The sequence below is a fragment of the Eurosta solidaginis genome, chromosome 1, assembly GCF_040869045.1.
Source record: "Eurosta solidaginis isolate ZX-2024a chromosome 1, ASM4086904v1, whole genome shotgun sequence".
NCBI classification, from domain to species: Eukaryota; Metazoa; Arthropoda; class Insecta; order Diptera; family Tephritidae; genus Eurosta; species Eurosta solidaginis.
This window is the reverse complement of record NC_090319.1, coordinates 252,346,663-252,367,374: the sequence shown is the minus strand read 5'-3', so window position 1 is coordinate 252,367,374 and position 20,712 is coordinate 252,346,663. Positions and strand designations below refer to the sequence as shown.

Sequence of the window (20,712 nt, the reverse complement as noted above, 5' to 3'; positions counted from 1 at the left end):
CCACATTATGTTCTAAGAGTGAATTGAAGTCCGTCATTAGACTGACTTTCAACTGTTGAATCTTATTAAATAATGCTTCTTCAATAATGTCCTTCATTTCTACCTTTCCGAGTCTCTTTTGGTCACAATTTTGTATCAAATGTTTGATTTCAACGAATTTGGTATTTGCATCACATAACGAACATTGATTGGAAAACCACTTTATATTCGCATTTTCACTCAACAATTTAATTTCTTGTCTTTTCATATTGCTGCATTTTATGCAGAAAAAAGAACCACAGCCCCCCCGAACATGAAATTGAATCGTCTATTTGCACTAATTTTACCATGCACTCTTTGCACTCGGGTGGCGGCATTTTGCCATCAATTTCTTAATAAATTTGTTTAAATCACTGCCTTTTTTACTTTAACTTTATCTTGATTGTTCATCAGTGGACTGTTTGTACCTTTTAAATCAATAATAAGGCTTATAATTCGCATCAATTTAAAAACTGACACGGATCTAACAAAAACACGTCTGACCCACCTTTGAGATCCTACCCCAATACCACCCATTCTGGTAGTAGAAATATTAATTGACAATTTATTCAATGCACAAAAAATTTTATAGCAGGTTTCCCAGCCGATACTTCCTATCAAATTGTTACGTATACACCATACTGTACGACAAACCAAAGAGGTGGAAGCATGCGAAAAACAACAATAGCAAAAAACCCAAACAGGTGTGGAATATTATGCCGTTTATTACTGATAATTGCGACAAAGCTTCACGAAGTACCAACACTTCAACTAAGCAATTTGGCACCTGCTATCACCTTAGTTACGATTACACAAGAGAAAAGTTCCAGCAGACAGACAGACGCATTAAATGGGAAAAGTTTGCTGAGTTTTGGAAATACAAATTCAAAACTTAAAGTTCATTCAAAATTACGTTACATTAGTGTTGCTACTTGGTGTTGTCCATACAATTGAAGACAACTTTTCTCTATACTTTATTGCTCATTTTAAGTGGGAAATACTTGTATGGCATTATTTGCGGGCCTCAATGTTTGTTTAAACTTTGTTATTTATGGTTATGACTAATTAAGGTAAATTATGTATGAAGGGCAGTTTGTATGGGGGTGGTGCGCTAACCTACCCTACCGAGAGTTTTTAAGTACCGGGAAAATAACATCAAAATATTTAGAAATAGTTTTTCTAAATGGCGCAAAATAAAGAGTGGCAAATGATATCCGTAATCAATTTGTCCTAGATAGCGAAAACTTACGGTGAGGTTAGGGGAACTGACTGATCCGTGAGGACCTAATATAAAATGAAATTGTGCATATTGTTATCAGAAATTTTCACAACAACTAAGCCGAAAATTCCAATTAAAAATCAAGACTTATGTTATAAAATAACTTTTTCATCTTGGAAAATATTAAAAGATTTAAGGAACTATCTACTTGCTGCTTCTAGATCAGATATACTTGCCTCGCTAAATAGCTGGATTCTTAGCATGGCGAGCGCAGGACACGAACCCAGAACGTGCTCCATCGTTTTAGCCTGCAAGCCGCTTCTTCTACATCTGACAGAAGACAGTGTCCAGTCTAAATACCCATCAGTAGCGATAGATAGACTTAAAATTATTAAAATTTTCGTCTGCTTTTGCATCTCTTTATTTAAATATATGTTACATTATGTTACATTTTTAGTAAAATTGAGGTTACCAAATATTTTCGGACCAATTCCACTGAAAAATTGTTAGAAGATGCGGATTTTTTCGACAGAAGCCTCTACCAAACCGAAAATTTTTCACGAATCCATATCTAAACAGCCTCTAAAATAATACCGAAAATAATCACGAAATGCTCTCAAAACATTCCCTGAAAGATTTCAAACTGATTCCAAAATAGTCGCGAAAATATCCGAAAATAGTCTCAGATATATGTAATCCTTAAGCGATCCTTAAAACAATCCCAAATTACCTCAAAATTCAAATTGATTCTAAAAAATTCACGAAATTATACCGAAATAGTAGTGCAAATAATGACTCAAACTTCTCCAAAATGACTTCGAATAATGCTGAATAAAGCCTCTAAGCAATCATTGAATGAGTCCCGGAGTTATCAAAAAATATCCCAAAATGATTCGAAAATATTCCCGAAACTACCACCACATATTCTATGAAAATGATATAAAAACGGTTCCGGAAAAATCCCTTCATGATCCCAAAGATACATACACGATCGGAACCTTAGTATGGTTTAGTTTAAATTTTTTTAAATTATAATTGTCTGCAGACCCTAATAGGAACACAATATTAAGTTTACACCATGTTAAGTCTAATAAAGCAGACGAGAGATGAACCATCCCGAAAATGTGTGTGTTCCAAAATCGCAGTTGCTCTCAATGAGAGTAAGCAAAACAATTCGCGCTGAGAAAGTTCTTCTCTGGGCTTGGAAATCGGTTGATATACGCGAAAAGCCGAATTATTTTTTTAGATGATGACTTAGTTACTTATGTAATGTCAAATTTTTAAAAAATTACACATTAATAAAGAACGTTGTAGTCTGATATGTAATATGCAATTTTTCGTTCAACAATGAATTTTATTAAAATTCCTTGATTTTTATTTCTATAATCATAATTTTTTATATTTTTTCCTTTGCTCTCTTGATGTTAAGGAGTCGGTCACACACAACGCTCTTGGTCTTGAAAGCAATTAAAAAAAATGTTTTCCTCATTTTCATATTCGGCGTATTTAATGCTGCTTTAAATTATTTTCGTTACTGGTACCAACTTAAATAAACAAACCAACTCAGTAGCTGTGGCATTGAATGTAAAGCTGTTATGAAATATATTAAGCAAATATTTGTACAACTCAACAAGAACTTACAAGTGATGGAACACTGAAATCGGTCGAGTGGGGGAGGGTTGTTCGATGTGGGAAGCAAAGATTTTAGTCATTAAGTTGATGCAAAGTAAAATTTGTCATACTTAAGCGGACAAAGTATATATGTATGTACATATAATTGTGGGCGAAAAGAGAAAACAGCTCTAGAAAGTCTAAAAATTTACATAATGGAATAATGAATAGAAAATGTTTAATATATGTAAAACTAAACAAAAACCAAAAAACTGAAAAAAGTTGCGCATTGCAACGTTATGTAAGTAATCATCGCCGAGGTGTAAAATTATGCGAGAATACAATCATTCATTCGTTTATTGATATTTGTGTTTAGCTGGCACCAGAGGGGTACAATAAGAGGTTCCAAGTTATCCTCCTCTTTTTTCTTTTCCTTTAATGGTAGATTTTAAGGCATAAGTAAAACGTGTTATTCGTACACATCCGAATTGAGCCATAACCACCAATTTGACATATTTGTTCTTTAACAGACATCACTAGTTTTGAAGCATTTGGGTTAGGTTGGATTAAACTGATTTGTGAATAAAGACCTCACATAGAAATTCTTTGACGATTAAAGGAAAAACTCATTTGAGTACCACGAATTTGGTGGGCATCTTGCCCCGGGCGCTACTCACAGGGGGCCCCCGAATGGTCCGCAAAGCAGAATTTCCTGAATAATTTGTATTTTTATAACAACTGATTTCTAGAGAAAATTATTTATAATAAAAAATGCGATCCAATTTAAGGCGTTTTTGTTAAGTAATGAAACAAATATATTACTAAAAAGGACTGTTAAACGATGTCAAAAGAAATAAATATTATGGACTTTGTTTGATTCAACTCCTTATATTTCCCATCGATAAGAAATGTCTCAAGTCGTTGGGTACATAGATGTTGATTTTATCAATAAAAAACTTTCCATTAAAAAATCTTTTTTGGGCTTTATTGAAATACATGCTAAAGATGCTGCCTCGATCGAAAATGCAATTTTAGAAAAATTTGAGTCCGACGAAATTTTATTAGCAAACTGCAGATCACAATGTTACGATAATGCTAACATGACAGCAGGCCAAAAAATTACAGAGCATTATTTGTAAATTGTGATAACTATTCATTAAATTTAGTAGGGCTTACTGCAGCTAAACAAGGTCCAATCCTTGCGACATGTTTTGGAATAATTGAAAGCATATACATATCTTTTTTCTCACGTTCAAGGTTATGATGGGAATTATTAAAAATGCTTTAACAAAAACTGTCAAACGTGAATCTGAAACACGATGGAGCGCCAGAATATAAACGGTTAGTGTTATCATCTATGGGCTAGAGAATGTAGTAGAACACTTAGAACAATTAGCAGAAGACACTACCACTACAAACGACACCAGAAGCAAAGCTACAAATCAGTTGCAAAATATAGTAATTTTAGTTTCATAGCATGAGTTCATTTCTGGTATGAAATCTTAACGAGGATTTATCGTGTGCAGTTCAGATTAAAAGATCCGGGAATGAATTTTAGAGAAGCGTATCATGATCTTAAATCATTAGCGACTGAACTATCTGAAATTCGAGACACTCTCTGTGAATAAGCAATAGAAAAAGCGAAGTTTCTTTGTGAAAAGTGGGCTATTGATATAGTAAAACGTGTAAGAAGGCTCCGCAAAATGTCCGAAGAATCGGCTGGAGATGAAAAGTATTCTCGATCGTCTCCAACAAGAAATACGTACAAGATTTACACCACAAAATGACCTTAATTTCAAATTTGGATTTCTCTTAGAAGTTGTTAAAAAATATAATATCGATAACGACTTAGAAAGAAATTTGTAAGAACTTGTGAATTTTATAATACAGATTCCGATGGAACAGAAATATCGAATATGTGACCTGTAAAATATTACTTCGCAGTAGAAAAGATGTTTTTCCAAACTTGCGAGTGGCACTTCAAATACTCTTGACTTGTCAGTATCAATTGCTAGCTTCGAACGTTCATTCGGCAAGTTAAACTAATTTTGATGACGATCAACAATGGGACAAGGTCGCCTAAGTGACCTAACATTTTTAAGTGTGGAAATTAGCTTTACTAATGTATTATAACCATATTATTATTATATATGAATTTGAGTCTACTTATAAATGATATCTTCAGACTAATAAACATAGAGTACAACATGAATAAGAAACGGTTCTCCCCAGCAAAATATGAGAACATCAAAAGCATGTCGGTGGACATGGCACTGTATAGGATGATTATAAACATAAAGGAAGCTTCGGAATATAAGGGGAGGGCCTTAGCAGTCTTATTAGACGTTGTCGGGGCTTCCAACAATGTCTCAAAACGGGCGATTATGTATGGTCTCAATTACATTGAAGTATATCCAGCCTTAACTAGTTGGATCGGCTGCATACTAAATTGCATGAAGATTACTTCGCAATTAAGGCTTTAGAAAGCCACAATAAAAGGGGTCAGGGACACGCCGCAGGTCGGGTTATTTTCACCTATACTGTGCACGCTGGTGATGGTTGGTTGATAACCAACTGCTCAGGCAGTATTCGTCAAACTTACGGCCCCTACGTAGATGACGTTACAGTTGCCATGAGTGGTAAAATATCTTACAGCAATTAGCTCTTTGATGGATCGGACTCTTCGGGATATACTTATTTGGGTATCTAATTTCGGGATGGTTTCCAATGCGGAGAAGACGGATCAAGTCAACTTTACTAAGATGTATAAGAGGGTTGACCCTAGAGAAGAAATCTTATACGAAATGTCTAGGAATCATTCTGGATAGTTTATGCATACACAAGAATACTGGTGTGTACGTGGACAGTAACGCCCTCGCTCTCTCTCATTGTGTATTCAAAGCAGTTGGAAAGCTTATACTATGCGATGGAGTATTCGTAGCGCCTTTCACGAGGAAATTGTGATCCCTAAGAAAGCAACAGAAATTCCGAAGGAAGCGAACTTAATCTGTATTCGCGTCAATGTATTTATTGATAATCAAGCGACCATTAAGGCAATAACCACACAAAGCACTTCACCAAAAAGTGTCCTGATAGGAACAAAACGATTTAAGAGAGCTGGCGTAGTTCAGAGAGTACATTTATACTGTACTGTAACTGAACACTGCCTTTTGGCGTCACGTGCCTATAAATAAGGCCTCATAAATTATATGGTGTTCTCGTCCTGAGCTTGCGAGTTCAAGTCCTCGGCGATTTGGGCGACTGAGTTATCAGATTTCGAGGAAGCAATTATGTAAGTTAGGTCCTAGAGAGAGTATTTTGGTTTTGCCAAAAGGATGGAGTTACTTTATACATAAATCCTGGTATCTAATTAATTTTTTTCGATTGGTCGTCAAACAAATTCTGGTAACACTATGAACACAATCCTTCAATATAAGATCTTTATTGAACGGCCATTTAAATCTAATCTAACCTCATGTGTTAGAATAATTAGTTAAATAAGCTTCAAGTTTTCCAAAGGCTGTTGTGCAAGCCACATTATGAGAGGAATTTTTGTATGGGAAGGAAAAGTTGCCAAGAGTTGGAAATCTCAAATTAAAATTTGGCGAGCTACGCCAGGATAAAAGCTATAAAATGAGCGACCTGACATTGATAATTGAAACCAAGGGTAGTACTTGTACGAGATGTTCGACTACGAAAAACATACCGAATATCGCACTGAAAAACACAGAACACGGGTTGTTACTAGTATCGGAACAAAACTACTTCAGGTAATATACCCACATATTTCAAAGGGTATTTACAAGGCTAAGATTGAAACGAATTTTCACCTGCAAAGCAAATTAGTTACAAATATTTCCCTCTTGCACCCACGCTCACAAACAAGAATTTGCGGGCTATGCAGCGAAAAAAAAAACAAACAAAAAATTGTGCCACAAAATGTATCAAAGAGAGATGAAGTATGTAAATATGTATTTTATATATGTACCATATATGGTGTGGTACCTAACTTTATCGTAATTTCGCAGAAACTTACATTGCAAAACTTTTACAAACAAATTAATTTAACCTCGAACTCAGTTTTAAAATTGCAAATTCAATTTTATTTGTGCGTAAGACAAAGCGTTCCTCGTCCCTTTCTCGTTTTTAAAAAATGAGCAAACTCTAATCGAATGCAGGCGGCAAAAGAGCTTTACAAAGTGCTGTTGATGTTTCAGTCGCTGTTTGTGAACAATAAAATTTTACAAACACTTTTATTCAAAAAAAAAAAGAGGCTACAGAAGCTAACAAAATAAATACAATAATAAATGTGGTAAAAGAGGATTGTCAACAAAAATGTATTATTTCAAAACCATGATTCAATTACTAGAGGTTTGTTCTCCAATGATGACAAATCTTTGACACTCCTAAATTGAAAATCTGGAAGGGCTGCTTTTACGAAGTAAGGAAAACGGGGAATAATTCAATCCCCTTCAGTGAAAATTGTAGTATAAAAGTATCTTTGGGAGTGTATTAGTAGTGATAATAAATTTGTAAATGCCAAAAGTTTTTGGGGAAATAATTCATTTTCTACTAAATATTTTGATAAAGTTATATTGGTTTGGTCATTCTTTCAGAAATTGTTTTAAGAAAGCCGTACGTTAGTATTTTATTCAAAAATGCACTATCTCAAAATTTGTTTCAAAAACTCCCTATATGAGCATAAGTTCATAAGAGGGAGTTAACGAAAAGCATTCTGAGATGAAGCGTTCTTTAATGTAACTCTAATATAGGGCGGTCTTGTGACAAATCCTGAATTGGGAAATTTTTTAAAAATATTTTGAGATATCACGATTTTGAACAGGCAGCCGACACGGGGTGATACTCCACTCAGCAGCCGACTATTGTCTGCTACACAGGTCGTATTCACCTTTTTATTCTGAAATTTCGGAAAGGTCTTTTCCGTTAAGTATTAAGTGGAAGCGTTTCGGATAAACCGTTAATTTAGAATATTCGGAATACGTTCATTTGATACTACCTCACGAGGTCCGAATATTCCAAATAAGTATATACATAATATTCCGAATGTAAAACGATTCCACAAATTCTTAAATGGAGACGTATGTTCCGAACATACGGAATGTATAAGTTAACGTTCTCAATTACTAATGACATTTTTACGCGAATCGGTTTACTAGTCGAGTTTTTGACGTTGAACGATTAACTTTTATTTGGTTTAGGTTTCGTATGTTCATAGGTTTACGAAAGTGCACGATTCCTTGGTGTCCGTGTCATAAAACCTATGTTCACCCACAATAATAGATCACGGCATAGTTAATAAATTCATCAGAAAATTAAAACAATGTTCTAAAGAATTATGCAGTTCAGTACTTATCGGGTATTTGTAAACTGATTGATTCCTATTTCTACTACTAATATTTTTAATATATTCGCAAAGAAACAACACAGTTAACGAATTTCAATTCGATTCGGGAGCAAAATGGCTACAATTGTCAAAAAATGTGTCTATCGAGCAAACCTCTTGTGATTGAATCATGTTTCAAAACATTAAATTATTAGGTAAAGGCTTTGTTGAATTGGCTAAAGCCCTCCTGACCCAGAAAACTAAAATTACTTAATAATAAACACAAATATCGATAAATCTTCATTAAGCTTGATAATTTTTGCTAGAGCTGAAGAACGTTTTTCTGGCTTTATGAGCTCGGCATGTAGTTGTGGACGAAGACTTTATTCAAGAGGATTTCCTTAGATTAATTGAACTGAGGTCAAATAGAACAGGTCAAATTTTCTAGGAAACAAAATGAAAGGCAACGCTAACATATATATCGTCTGGAGCTACTTTTGTAAAATGGAATCTAAATGAAACCCCGAAAGCAAAAAACATTCGATTAAATACATTTTGCTTTAGTCAATGGTTCGCAAAACACGATTGTGTGTGAAATTTGGACTAGGTAGACAATTGAAAAGTAAAGTCCCCTCGGCAAACGAAAATCATGCTCTACAAGACTTATCGTACCCGCCTATGAAAGCGGAGGAACAGGGCGGCGCCCACTCCGCTGGAAGGACCAGGTGGAGAAGGATTTGAATTCTTTTGGTGTAACCAATTGGCGCCAGTTAATCAAGAGAAGAAGCGACTAGCTCGCCTTGTTGGACGGCCATAATCATTTAAATGATTTAGTAAGTAAACATAACCTTTGCAACAGGTGCGACCATACTGATTAGTATAAGACAATGTTCACAAAGAGACAAAAATTTCATCTGAAGAACTAGATTGCATGTGTTTTTAGTGAAAACCTGCTGTATTCTAACATTAAACTGGGCTTATGGGGCAGTTTGACCGGATTGACCAGACTCATTGCTTAAGTCACGGCTGAAAATCACATAATCCTTTTTGTAAGTGGGCGCTGTGTTGATGCAATTTTTAAAATGTAGGACAAAATTTGCAGACCAGAAGTTGTGTCGTTTTTCTAGATAAAGTGTCGTCTTTTCCATTAGCGGCATCTTCTAGCGTTCCCCAGGGCAGCGTTGTGGGTCCGCTTTATTTGTCATATATTTTAACGACATATCATCTTGCTTTTCAAGGTGTAAGTTTCTTGTTTATGCAAATGACTTAGAAGTTTACCATGAAGTCGAGTGCTTGGATAATTCTTTAATCTTACAAAGTGAGCTTAGAAACTTATACCATTGGTGTGTCCGTAATCTTCTATTCCTAAATAATGATTGGTAAGTGGCATTTTACCACGTATGCTAAAGGTTCTGATTTAGTTCCTACATCGTATAGTATCTCAGGCGTTCAATTAAAAAAGTTAACTGAAATTAAAGATTTGGGTGTGTATTTTGATACCAAGCTTACTTTTACCACTCACATAAGCTATATAGTTATTAAAGCGTACGCGATATTGGGTTTCATCCCCTGTAACTGCTCATCATTTTCAGATCCTTATACTTATACACTATTCTACACATCCTTAGTGAGATCGAGGTTGGAGTATGCGATATTTGTTTGTAGACCTTTTCATGTTTTTATATCAAGAGGTTGGAATCTGTTCAAAGAGATTTTGTGCGCCTTGCGTTGCGGCCGATGAACTTTGTAGACCCTGCACCATCATATCACTCTCGCTGTTTACTCATAACTCTTATGTCACTCGACTCCAGGCGAACTCTGTTGTGCGTTGTCTTGGATATCGTTTCGGGCTCAATTGACTGTTCTTACCTCCTCATGAAAATTCGGTGTAATGTACCGTCTCGCATCCTTCGTTGTAACGATTTGTTTTATATGGGTGTTGCACTTTCTCAATTTAAAGCTTATTCCTATTCCTTGGCGTTTGATTTTAGTTGTAGTAAATTTACATTTAAGAACCTGATTATTAGACACTTGTCATAAAGTTCAGTATACTTTTTATAAAAAAAATAAATGTAAGGCGCGATAACCTCCGAAGAGATCTAAGGCCGAGCTTCTCTTCCAATTTGCGTCGTGCTCCTCTTGATTTTCCCTACAAATTGGCCGGACGGGACCTACATGTTTTATGCCGACTCCGAACGGCATCTGCAAAGCAGATGAGTTTTCACTGAGAGCTTTTCATGGCAGAAATACACCCGGAGTGCTTGCCAAACACTGCCGAGGGGCGACCCCGCTTAGAAAAATTTTCTTCTAATTGAAAAATCTTATTTCTAAAATTTTGATGTTGCTCTGCCCGGGAGTTGAACCCAGGGCATACGGTGTGATAGGCGGAGCACGCTACCATCACACCACGGTGGCCGCCGTGTGCTGTATACTTTTTATACACTCAAAAAAAAGCTATCATCAAGGCTATGCCATCTAGGCATCAATGTGCAATTTTTGCTTATCTTTTTTTCGTCACCAATGATCTTATGTTATTGACATTTTCGAAATATTAGTTTGATACTTGTATTTGTAAAGTTAATAGACTACATAGAAATGTAATGCGTTTTATAATCAATCTAGTATTAAATGTTATCATAATGAAACTAGGAAATATATACAGGTGTCATTTTGATATATTTTAAGGGCGAAACAAATATTTGCCATGGGCAAATCAATAGCCAAGATACAAAATTGATACTTTTAATTATAAATGATACCGTTTATAGTTTCATTTTTGCACATCGTGTATTAAATTAATAGTGATACTTTTTTTTTTTTGAGTGTATAAGCTATTTAAACTTGAAGTTTTGCATATTAACAGTCTTGTACCTTGTTTGTTGATTAAATAAATAAAACAAAAAAAAATTAAATAAACAAAGGTATATATTAAAATACAAGTTGACTAATTTTAAACTGTAAGATGTTCTTGTTTATAATATGTGCAGTCCAGAATGTTTTGCCAGGCGTTATAGTCATGAATTTATTATATTTGACCACGTAATTTCAGTTTCCCGACTGTCACATTTGTAACAAGGCTCGGAACGTGAAGGTGATATCTAAACTTGGTTTGGATAGGCTATAATCAAGATGATTCACTCCAGGAGAGTAGTTGGGAGTAGGACCGCCTGCTTTAAGAAATGCCAAGCCCGGGGATTTGGGGTTCCATAATGGTCAATTGTAAAAATCAAAATTAACGTTTTAGATGCCATTTTATAGTTTCAGAGTTAAAGAATAGGACCTATCCGCTTCTAGAACTGATAGCTGTGTTTCTCAACGTAGCTGGAGTCTTAGTCTGCTGAGCACAGGACACGAAGATAGAAAATGCTTAGTCGTTTCCTCTTACAACTCGCACTTCCTACATCTGCATTTACTAACGAGGTAAGTAAGAATGCCCATCATGACAATCCCCTTGTTTAGTGCGAAGAGAAACTTTGATAGTCTTAAGTCATGACCTGTACATGTCTTCGACGCTTTGCAGTTTCGCGCTTGGCTCCACATCTTTTCTGCTGCGACGATTATGTGAAACTCTTGCCTCCCTTTATCTCTTCCAATCTTATTGGTCCATCATCGTTACAAGCTTCAATGGATGCGTTCCTCTTAAGTAGGTCATTAACATTTCCATTTACATCTAATATCCAAATCCAATAAGCCTTGGGACCGAATATATATCTATCTTCATTTCTATCCCGATTCTTTCTAGGTATCGCTTACACTCTTATACAAGTTAAGATGTCATTTGGCCTCATATATAGGGTGTTTCTCTTGCTTTCGTCACGGGTTTAGGTAGCAAACTCGTAATATGTAAAGAGTTTTTATTAACAACTTTATTATTTATCACTTACCTTCCTTCTTCCACAACAAAGCATTCTTCGCGCACGCGAATTTCCAGTAGCTGCTTTCAATCGAGTAAACTTCTTCTTCCACTGCATCTAGTGGTAGTAGGGGCGTGGCGAGGCAACGTATCTATTGCACGTTTCGAAAATTCCACTCAAACTTTGCGTTACAATGTGGGAGAGAACACCTAAATTTGCGCATTTTTTTCCTTTACTGTAACGGAGCAGGGAATCAAATTTCCTTCCACAAACGAAATTTATATTTTTATTCAATGAATTTTCATGAAATCAGCGACAGTGATATCAATGATGGGGATTGAGCTGTGACTGGAGGTCCGTCTCGTTCACTAATGCCGAATATCGTGGAGATCTGCCAAAAATAAAAAATGTAAAATACAAATTAAAATGATTCATTAGTTAATACAGTCACAAAATTCACATAAACTTAGCTAATACAAAATTTTTCAGATTTTTAGGTATAAAAATCAATATATTTAACTTATGTATGAAATATTTTCAAATGTTTATACTTGTGTATGTTCATATGTCCAGTTTCAGTAATTTATATTTGTGATATATACATTGAATTTAACAGGAAAACACCCACACCGCCTTGGAAATACTCCACCTTTTCTTAGAATTTCATATAAGATAAATTTTTGGTCTTGTTCCGCAAATATCCAAAGTCTAGATATTAGATTTTCTTTCTTTAAGCCGCTCGTATTTTTGAAATCAGTTTCTTGGTACTGGTTACTTATTGAAACTGGTTCTTTTTTGAAACCTTTGACTTTTGTGGAACCGGCTACCTCTATGGAACTGCCAACTTCACTCAAACCGGTTACCGGCGACTACCGCTTTAGAAACGCCTTCCTTTCTGAGACCGGTAACGTTTTTAAAACCGGTTACTTTTCTGAAGCCGGTAATTTTATATTGTTGGAACTGGTTACTTCTTTGAAATGAATTACTATTTTTCAATTGGTTACTTTATTGGAACCGGTTACTTCTTTGGAAACGCACACATTTGTGAAACCGTTTTTTTTTACCGGCTACCTCTTCGGAACTGCCTACTTTTCTCAAACAGGTAATTTTGCTTTGTTGGAACTGGTTACTTCTTTGAAATTGATTACTATCTTTCGGTTACTTTATTGAAACCGGTTAGTTCTTTTGCAACGTCTACTTTTTTGAAACCAATTACCTTTCTATAACCAGTAATTTTAATTTTTTTAACTTTCGAGGTCGTTTTTTGGAACCGGTTATATTTTTGAAAATTATGAGTTTTATCATCCTTTACTATCGGTAACTTTTTGAAAATATGAAGTTTTTAAGAACTGGTACAAAGGCACCAGCTGGTAACTTTTGAAAAAGTAAATTTTTTTGAAACTGGTTATTAAAATTGAATACTCGGGGAACATTTTGAAAAAATCTTTTAGAACATGCACCTCTTTGAAAACGTGTACTTTTTGGGGCTGGCAAATTTTGAAAACATTTATTTTTTCAGAACTAATAACAAAATATGAAAAACAAACGAAAAATTTGAACATTTTGAATTTATTTGTGATGTGTTTACCAAGGTAGCCACCAAAATTGACCTTTTCACATGTTTCTTAGCGATAGCCCATTTTATTGAGAAGGATGACAAACCAGCTTACCGTTAGCCTGTTCGCAGAAAGATTGCAAATAACCAGCGGAATTCCGAAAACTGCATGGTTTTACACTGGCAATGAAATATAAGAAAAAGCTTGAGTAAAGCTATAAATATACTTACATATATACATTACATCATTGCATATTAAGAAAAAATTTGGTTTGGAAAACTTTTTAAATTTATTTGCCCTCAAGCACTCATAACTGTCTTCAATATGCTCCATTGAATATCTCGCACTTGAAGGTTTTCATGTCAGCAAACTTTTGGAGGAGTCGCAAGCAAATTTTAAGTATTTGAAAAGCATTAACTACCTGATCCTGTCATTATTGTGTGTAGTTAATATGACAAGGAAATGGTGTGGAGTCTGATATGACGAGAAGATGTTATCGTCTAGCTAAACAATTAATCCGAGATGTGCCCTAACTAAACGAAAGACTTCTAGACAATATAAGTAACCACATGGTAAAATGATGATTTACACGCAAACAGTACTTCATGCGTATACCCCACACGGCAAACAATATTCTCATAATAATAGCTAAAATATTTGGGCACAATAATATAGGGTGTTGCAATATTACAGCTAATGTTGTTGAAATACTGCACAATATTAAAATGTCCACTTTTCGCATTACTTTTGGATATTTCAACAATGGACCTTTTTTCGAACGCTGCAAAAAATGTTGCTGCTCGCTTAGAAAAAAATTTACTTGGAAAACCAAAAAATTAAGCGATCAGAACATGATACAGATATAAAGAGGTAGTTCTACTCCTTCGTCTTCTCCGTCATCGCCCTCATTTGGCATAAACTGTGCGTTAGCATTCCCTTTTAAAAGAGCGCTACCATATCCTTAAAATATAAACGTCCTACAGCAATATAATTGTCTGCAATTCTATTTGTCTTTTTCTTCGTTGTTCGGTCAATTTTTCAAGGTTCAATATTCCACTGAATCCACAGCTGTCCAGGAACATACAAGAACTGCATTGCCGGAAAATATTTATCTTGATCGTTCGTATTCGGTTCAACAAAATCTCCGAACTTGACTCCACTATTATTGGACCTTAAGCCGTTGATAGGGCTCACTGCTGTGAGGGCGGCTTACCCGAAATCAACACCGCGCTACTATGTAGCTGGGCACCTTGCACGCATGCATTGCGCGGTAATTAAGCTGAGCCTTTCTCCACTGAACTACCATGCGAGGTGGCCTTATAAAGCTCCGTGTGAAGCTACGAAAGAGCCCCTCAACTCCTACCACTCTTCGGATACCACTCTTCAATTCAGCAGGTACAAAGGAGTCCAGCTGATGAAGCTGAGTAATAATAGCACCTTGCAATAATTAAACTCCCGTTAGTTTAAATTCCTAAGACATGATCTCTTGTGTGGTAAAGTCGAAGGACACGCCAAAAGGTGCTGCGCATACATCCGTCCTCCAAATAAACAAGGAGGCAAACTATATGTTGTACCTAGAGCAAAAAGAAGACAAAGTCGCAATGCCCAAAATGGTAGGGGATAAATAAATCAATGTTGCAGCAAGACTTACATAATACTCTCCAATACAATAATGTGGTGTCCAGCGAATTTCTCCTCACTCTTGAGGAGGGTTCTCGAATCAATTGGTATCCTTGAAAAAACTTGCGAGAACAGTCATAATTTAGGAGCCTTGAAAAAGTATACATCTTTGTGTAATAACTAATAAGACAAACTAATAACTAATTTGACTCATAAACTGTGGAAAATGTGAACCGCCAAGAGTGTGTATTTCATATACGCAACTTCGAAACCAAATTGTCATACTAGGGCACATAAATGACGTGGAAAAGAGTCGTACATTAAGAGTCAGCTAAGAGGCAAAATGTAAGCTAGATAGGAGCCGATTGGGAGACATATCGCATATCGAACGCCCTTGGCAAAAAATTAATTACTTATGTACCGGGGTGGGCGTGAGCTTAGCACCTGCTAAGCGACCATATATGTATACGATAAGCGAGAGCACAATGGCTACTTCGTCAAAATCAACGACAGCTCTTTTAGTTTGATTTCGATGGTCGTACAGTAAGGAAGTGTCGCACGCGCGCTTAAAACAGAGTACCAAAGAGTGCGTGTGACACGTGTTCACCATTCAAGCATTGAAATCAAACTAAATAAATAATTGATTTTGCTTTCGTGCTCGCTACGCGTTCGTGTTTACTAACACATTCTCAATTTGGTAACCGTGTAAAGGTAGTGGTGCCCACCGCTGCTTATGTATGTGCATTTCTGGATCATTTAGAAGTTCACAATGTCCGCAATGGTCCGCATCTGATATATTTCCTGATTCTTTACATATTATCTTTCACATATAAGAACTCTTTTTATAATCTGTTTTTTCGACACTGTCCATAATATATTCTGGTTCATATAAAATTCTCCTGTATTGTGATAAAAAATTCAACCAAAGCTATGTCATGCTGGGAAATGTTCAAACGTGAGCTGCCGGAAAGCTCTAAGTCAATTGCAAAGTCCTAATAATGTCTGATATTGAAAGTTAGATACATTTCGGTGAGCAAATGGCTGTTAGCCTTTACAGAACTTTTTTTCGCTTTCTATTAATGAAAAAAAGTTATCTTAATATATAAAAAACACGTGTCACACAATTAAGGCCAATGGACTCCTAAACTACTGAACCGATTTTGAATTTGTTTTGCACCCCGTGTGTAGTTTGATCTAACTTGAAATATAGGATAGGTGACTGGATGACTAGGGTCTCGATATATAGGCCAAAACGTGGACCCGGGTACCCCTAGAGTGTGTTTATAGAATATGGATATCAAATGAAAGCTGTTGATGAGTGCTTTAGTAGAGGGTCATTTTCATACCAATGGGTGACTAGGGTATCGAGATATAGGCCAAAAAGTGGACCCGGGTACCCCTAGAATGTGTTTATAGAATATTGATATAAAATGAAAGGTGTTGATGAGTGCTTTAGTAGAGGGTAATTTTCATACCCCTGGGTGACTAGGGTCTCGAGATATAGGCCAAAAAGTGGACCCGAGTACCCCTAGAATGTGTTTATAGAATGTGAATATCAAATGAAAGCTTTTGATGAGTGCTTTATTAGAGGGTAATTTTCATACCCCTAGGTGACTAGGGTCTCGAGATATAGGCCAAAACGTGGACCCGAGTACCCCTAGAATGTGTTTATAGAATATGGACATCAAATTAAAGCTGTGGATGAGTGCTTTAGCAGAGAGTAATCTTCATACCCCTGGGTGAGAGATATAGGCCAAAACGTGGGGCAGTGAATGCCTAGGCAGTGTTTATACAATATGGATATCAAATGAATGCTGTTGATGAGTGCTTTAGTACAAAGTAATATATTATCCAGAGACGGACTGGGACTGGGATTAGGACTAGGACTGGGACTGAGACTCGGAGTGGGTCCTGGAATAAAATACATACCACCTTCTGGAACAGGCAATAAGGGATGCAGAAGAATGAGAAGAAATTGAGAGAAGAGAAAAGAGAGAAGGATAAGGGGATTGAGAAAGAGATAGAATGAGACGAAGATGGAGATAGATGAAGCGAAAAAGATGGAGGGAGGAGTGAATAAAAGGATTAGGAAAAAGTGAAGAGGGGGGAGGGCAGAGTCAGACGGAACAAGCTTATTAAAATGTATGCAGATTGGCCAAATTTAGGGCAGGAGAACGTCTGCCGGGTCTTCTAGTTTGTTAATAAATATGGTTATATAATGATTTATCCATTAATCACGAAGTTTCCAGAAAATGTGATGAATGATAAAAATTCCACTTACTGACATGAATACAAAGGGAGAGCCACGCCGTAGAACAAGCCGCAAGATTGCCACTCAGGCAGCATGTCTTCAGTACTAAAAAATGTACTTTTTGGGGCAATCGTAGAAGTCCATTCAAGCGTAGAATTATCACCGCAAGGTAATGATATATCCAATAAAGTTTCCCTCCTTGTCTGAGACGTAAGAAACGCTTTTAACAGTGCGAGATGAACAGACATGCTGACCGCCTTATAGTAGTGATTCCCAAGCCCATGCTACCTACAACGCGTCATCCAAAGCTACATATAACAGTGAGCGCATCCTATTTAACAAGCTTCGAAACTAACATGCGAAGCAGCATAGGGATCGATTCCCACTGGTTGATGGCATACATCGAAGGACCAACAGAAAACAAAAAGAAGCTACTGATAGGCACCACCCTATCTCCGATTCTATGTGGCTTCGAACTGTGGGCAATTCAGATGAAGAATCGCTATACCCTCCTAATTTCTGTGAAGTGAAAAACAGGCACGAGGGTAGCCTGCACTTTTCACATAGTATCAGAATCAGCCTTATCACCGGAACAAAGCCCTTCCACCTATTAGCGCAGGAAAGAATAAGTTTATGGAAAGCAAAAAAACGTACGGAACTCGTTAGCTAAGAAAGCAGGGAAGAAACGTTTAGGCAGTGGCAGAAACGCTAGGTAAATGAAAAACGTTGTAGAAATATAATCGAGCAAATAAGCAAAAATGATGAGCTAAGCCCAGAAGACTGGCAACGAAGGGACAATTTCATAGAAACCAACCGCCCTAGGGTGTGCGACGGCTCCAAATTAGGGATGTTTTTAGTCCAAGGACACGCGGTTACACTGCGATGGCGGCTATTGTGGTGCATAAGACATGTTTCGTCTCACCGGCAAAACAAATGAAAAAAATCAAATTTCAGTAATATTTAGGAGATTGATTTGTTGTCCTCAATAAATTACACTTATTTTGTGAGAAGGAAAACTAAATATCCCTAACAAATCTCCAATTTGATGAATGATACATCTGTTTATGCTTACAATTGATAAAAATTGATTTTTACAACGAAAGATACATACAAAAACTAAATGGACTTAATTGTCCTTTCCAATATTTTCATACTTCTCTATCGCACTTTGTCTCTCTTTAAATGTAATTTCGTGCAACAGAACAAATTTTATCTTTCCAAAATGTTATGATTATTACTTTTCTTAATTCGCTTTAATTATTTCCCATATTTTACTCACTTTTCGCTGCGTTGCAAGTCGTAAAAAGGGTCATATAATAATGGAATTCACTGTATCGGAGAAAACAACTAAGTAAATGAATAATGAGTCAATAAAATGTTCTTTTAAATGATTAGACTTGGCTTTTAGTTGAAATTTAATGTGCAAAAGCTAAAATGTCGTTTAAACAACGAAAACATGGCACTGAGGCGTGGCAAAATCTGCCCATTGGCAATCAACTTACTGGCTCGCAGCCCGGCTGGCAGATTGTAAAGAAGAAAATTAATTTATGTTTGGCATAGTCATGAAGCCACTAACCGGCGGGACACATACATACATATTTTGTCACACACACTTATTGTACATAGGTCGCATGAAAATTTATAACCATTGGCATTTTAACCCCGCATTGTTTGTATCTTGAGGCGGCTGCCAGCTAACGGCAACTCAATCAACCCATTTCCAAAATGCAGCCAACCGCCTACTTTGCTCCATTTCCTCTTATCCTTTTATATGAGTGTATGTATGTTTGTTGTATATTTAGGGCAGGGTATGGCAGCATTTCCGCTTGGCATGCGTTGTGAATGCGTACATTATGAACGTACAACGCCGAAAAGAATTTAAGGGGTGAGAATTTAAAATCGTATGTGGAGTATGTATACATGGAGAAGGGGAAAGAAGGAGAATGTATGCATTTAGAATGCAAGCCCAGCTTTAATGGCTACTAAAATTTCCCGCTCACCCGTTTAGAAGAAATGTGCCATACACTGAGAGAAAAATGCTGGTGAAATTAACCGAATTACGCGTCAATTCAACCGAAATTTCTGTAAATTTCTATCCATAACAAATATGTACCTGCTGAATCAACTTCGCACAAATTGTTAATTCTGAATTGAGTATTTCAACAGTCAAATGATCAAAAAAGTAAGCAACAGCTCTGTTAATAAAATGAATAAACGCAATATTTGCGCGGCGACCCTAATCAGAAAATTTTTTTTTTCATTGAAAAAACATTTTTCTAAAGTTTTTGTTGTTGCTTTTTCCTGGCCTTAAACTCAAGATTTCCATAAGAAAAGTGTAGCACGGCGGCCGCTAAGCGGTGCTATTGAAATAACAGATTTCCGACAACATTAGAAAAAAAGTGGCAGTTGATAAGACAGAGATTTCTCCAGCACGATAGTCATAAGGACAGAATAGTGAGCACTGTGATCGTAATATTCTCTTTAATATAAGCTGATGCGTTTGCACAATATTGACAGTTTTCACTGTTGAGATAACTACACAAACTTGTTTTCCTGACTAAAAACTTGGTTGAATCAACCATGATGCCATCAATTTTACTAGATGTCTGTTAATGTAAGAACAAAAAACCTGATTTGTGGATTTTACTAGCTTCATTTCTTTCGGTGTAGTTTGAATACAACTTAATGCTCGTTTATGTACACATGTGGTAATGCACGTGCATAATGCATACATATCTATTTATGTGATTACAGTACTTTTGTGTCTGGCAATGTTGTTACTTTAGTCATCTGCTGGCTAGATTTTGGGCCCCCTTTTTTATGTTTTCCACGATGTAACCTCTCCTAGCAGATTAAGGCTGATTGACTTTGCCGCGGCTAAAATTTGATCATTTGCAGTACCAAGTTCCAGTACAAAAAGATACACCAAGTTACTTGGCTGTCGACAGCAGGCATAGTTCCACTTCCTTGTGGCAGCCGAGATACGTACACGTCTCTGTTCAGTAAACAAAAAGTGTGCACAGTGACGTAAGGAAAGTTTTCCACCGAAAATCGTCTCACGAAACAGACAGCTCATGGTTACTCCGGCCAGTTCTCGGACCTTCTCACTGAGAGTAATCTTAGGCCTAACGATTTGACAGAGCAGTTGGAGCATATTTCCCCCTCATCCGCTGCTGACATCATAGGTATCCAGCGAGCCCACAAACTTAATTGGTTCAATGAGAAATATTGCGCTGCTT

General features: G+C 36.4%; 1 protein-coding gene and 1 long non-coding RNA gene across 6 annotated transcripts in view; both read right to left on the bottom strand.

Annotated features, from left to right (window-relative positions):
- RhoGAP100F (Rho GTPase activating protein at 100F) overlaps positions 1–12,399 on the bottom strand; it is a 154,376-nt gene extending 141,977 nt beyond the window's left edge. For all 5 annotated transcript variants that reach the window (XR_010948825.1, XR_010948826.1, XR_010948827.1 and 2 more), the window contains exon 1: positions 12,077–12,399. Coding sequence is in view for 2 of the 5 variants with exons in the window: in XM_067760365.1 (XP_067616466.1) it covers positions 12,077–12,163 (87 nt within the window). In the remaining 3 variants the exon portion in view is untranslated. The remainder of the gene's footprint in view (positions 1–12,076) is intronic.
- LOC137237110 (uncharacterized) overlaps positions 12,395–20,712 on the bottom strand; it is a 51,514-nt gene continuing 43,196 nt past the window's right edge. The window contains exon 3 of the long non-coding RNA XR_010948828.1: positions 12,395–12,437. This is a non-coding gene — a long non-coding RNA (uncharacterized lncRNA). The remainder of the gene's footprint in view (positions 12,438–20,712) is intronic.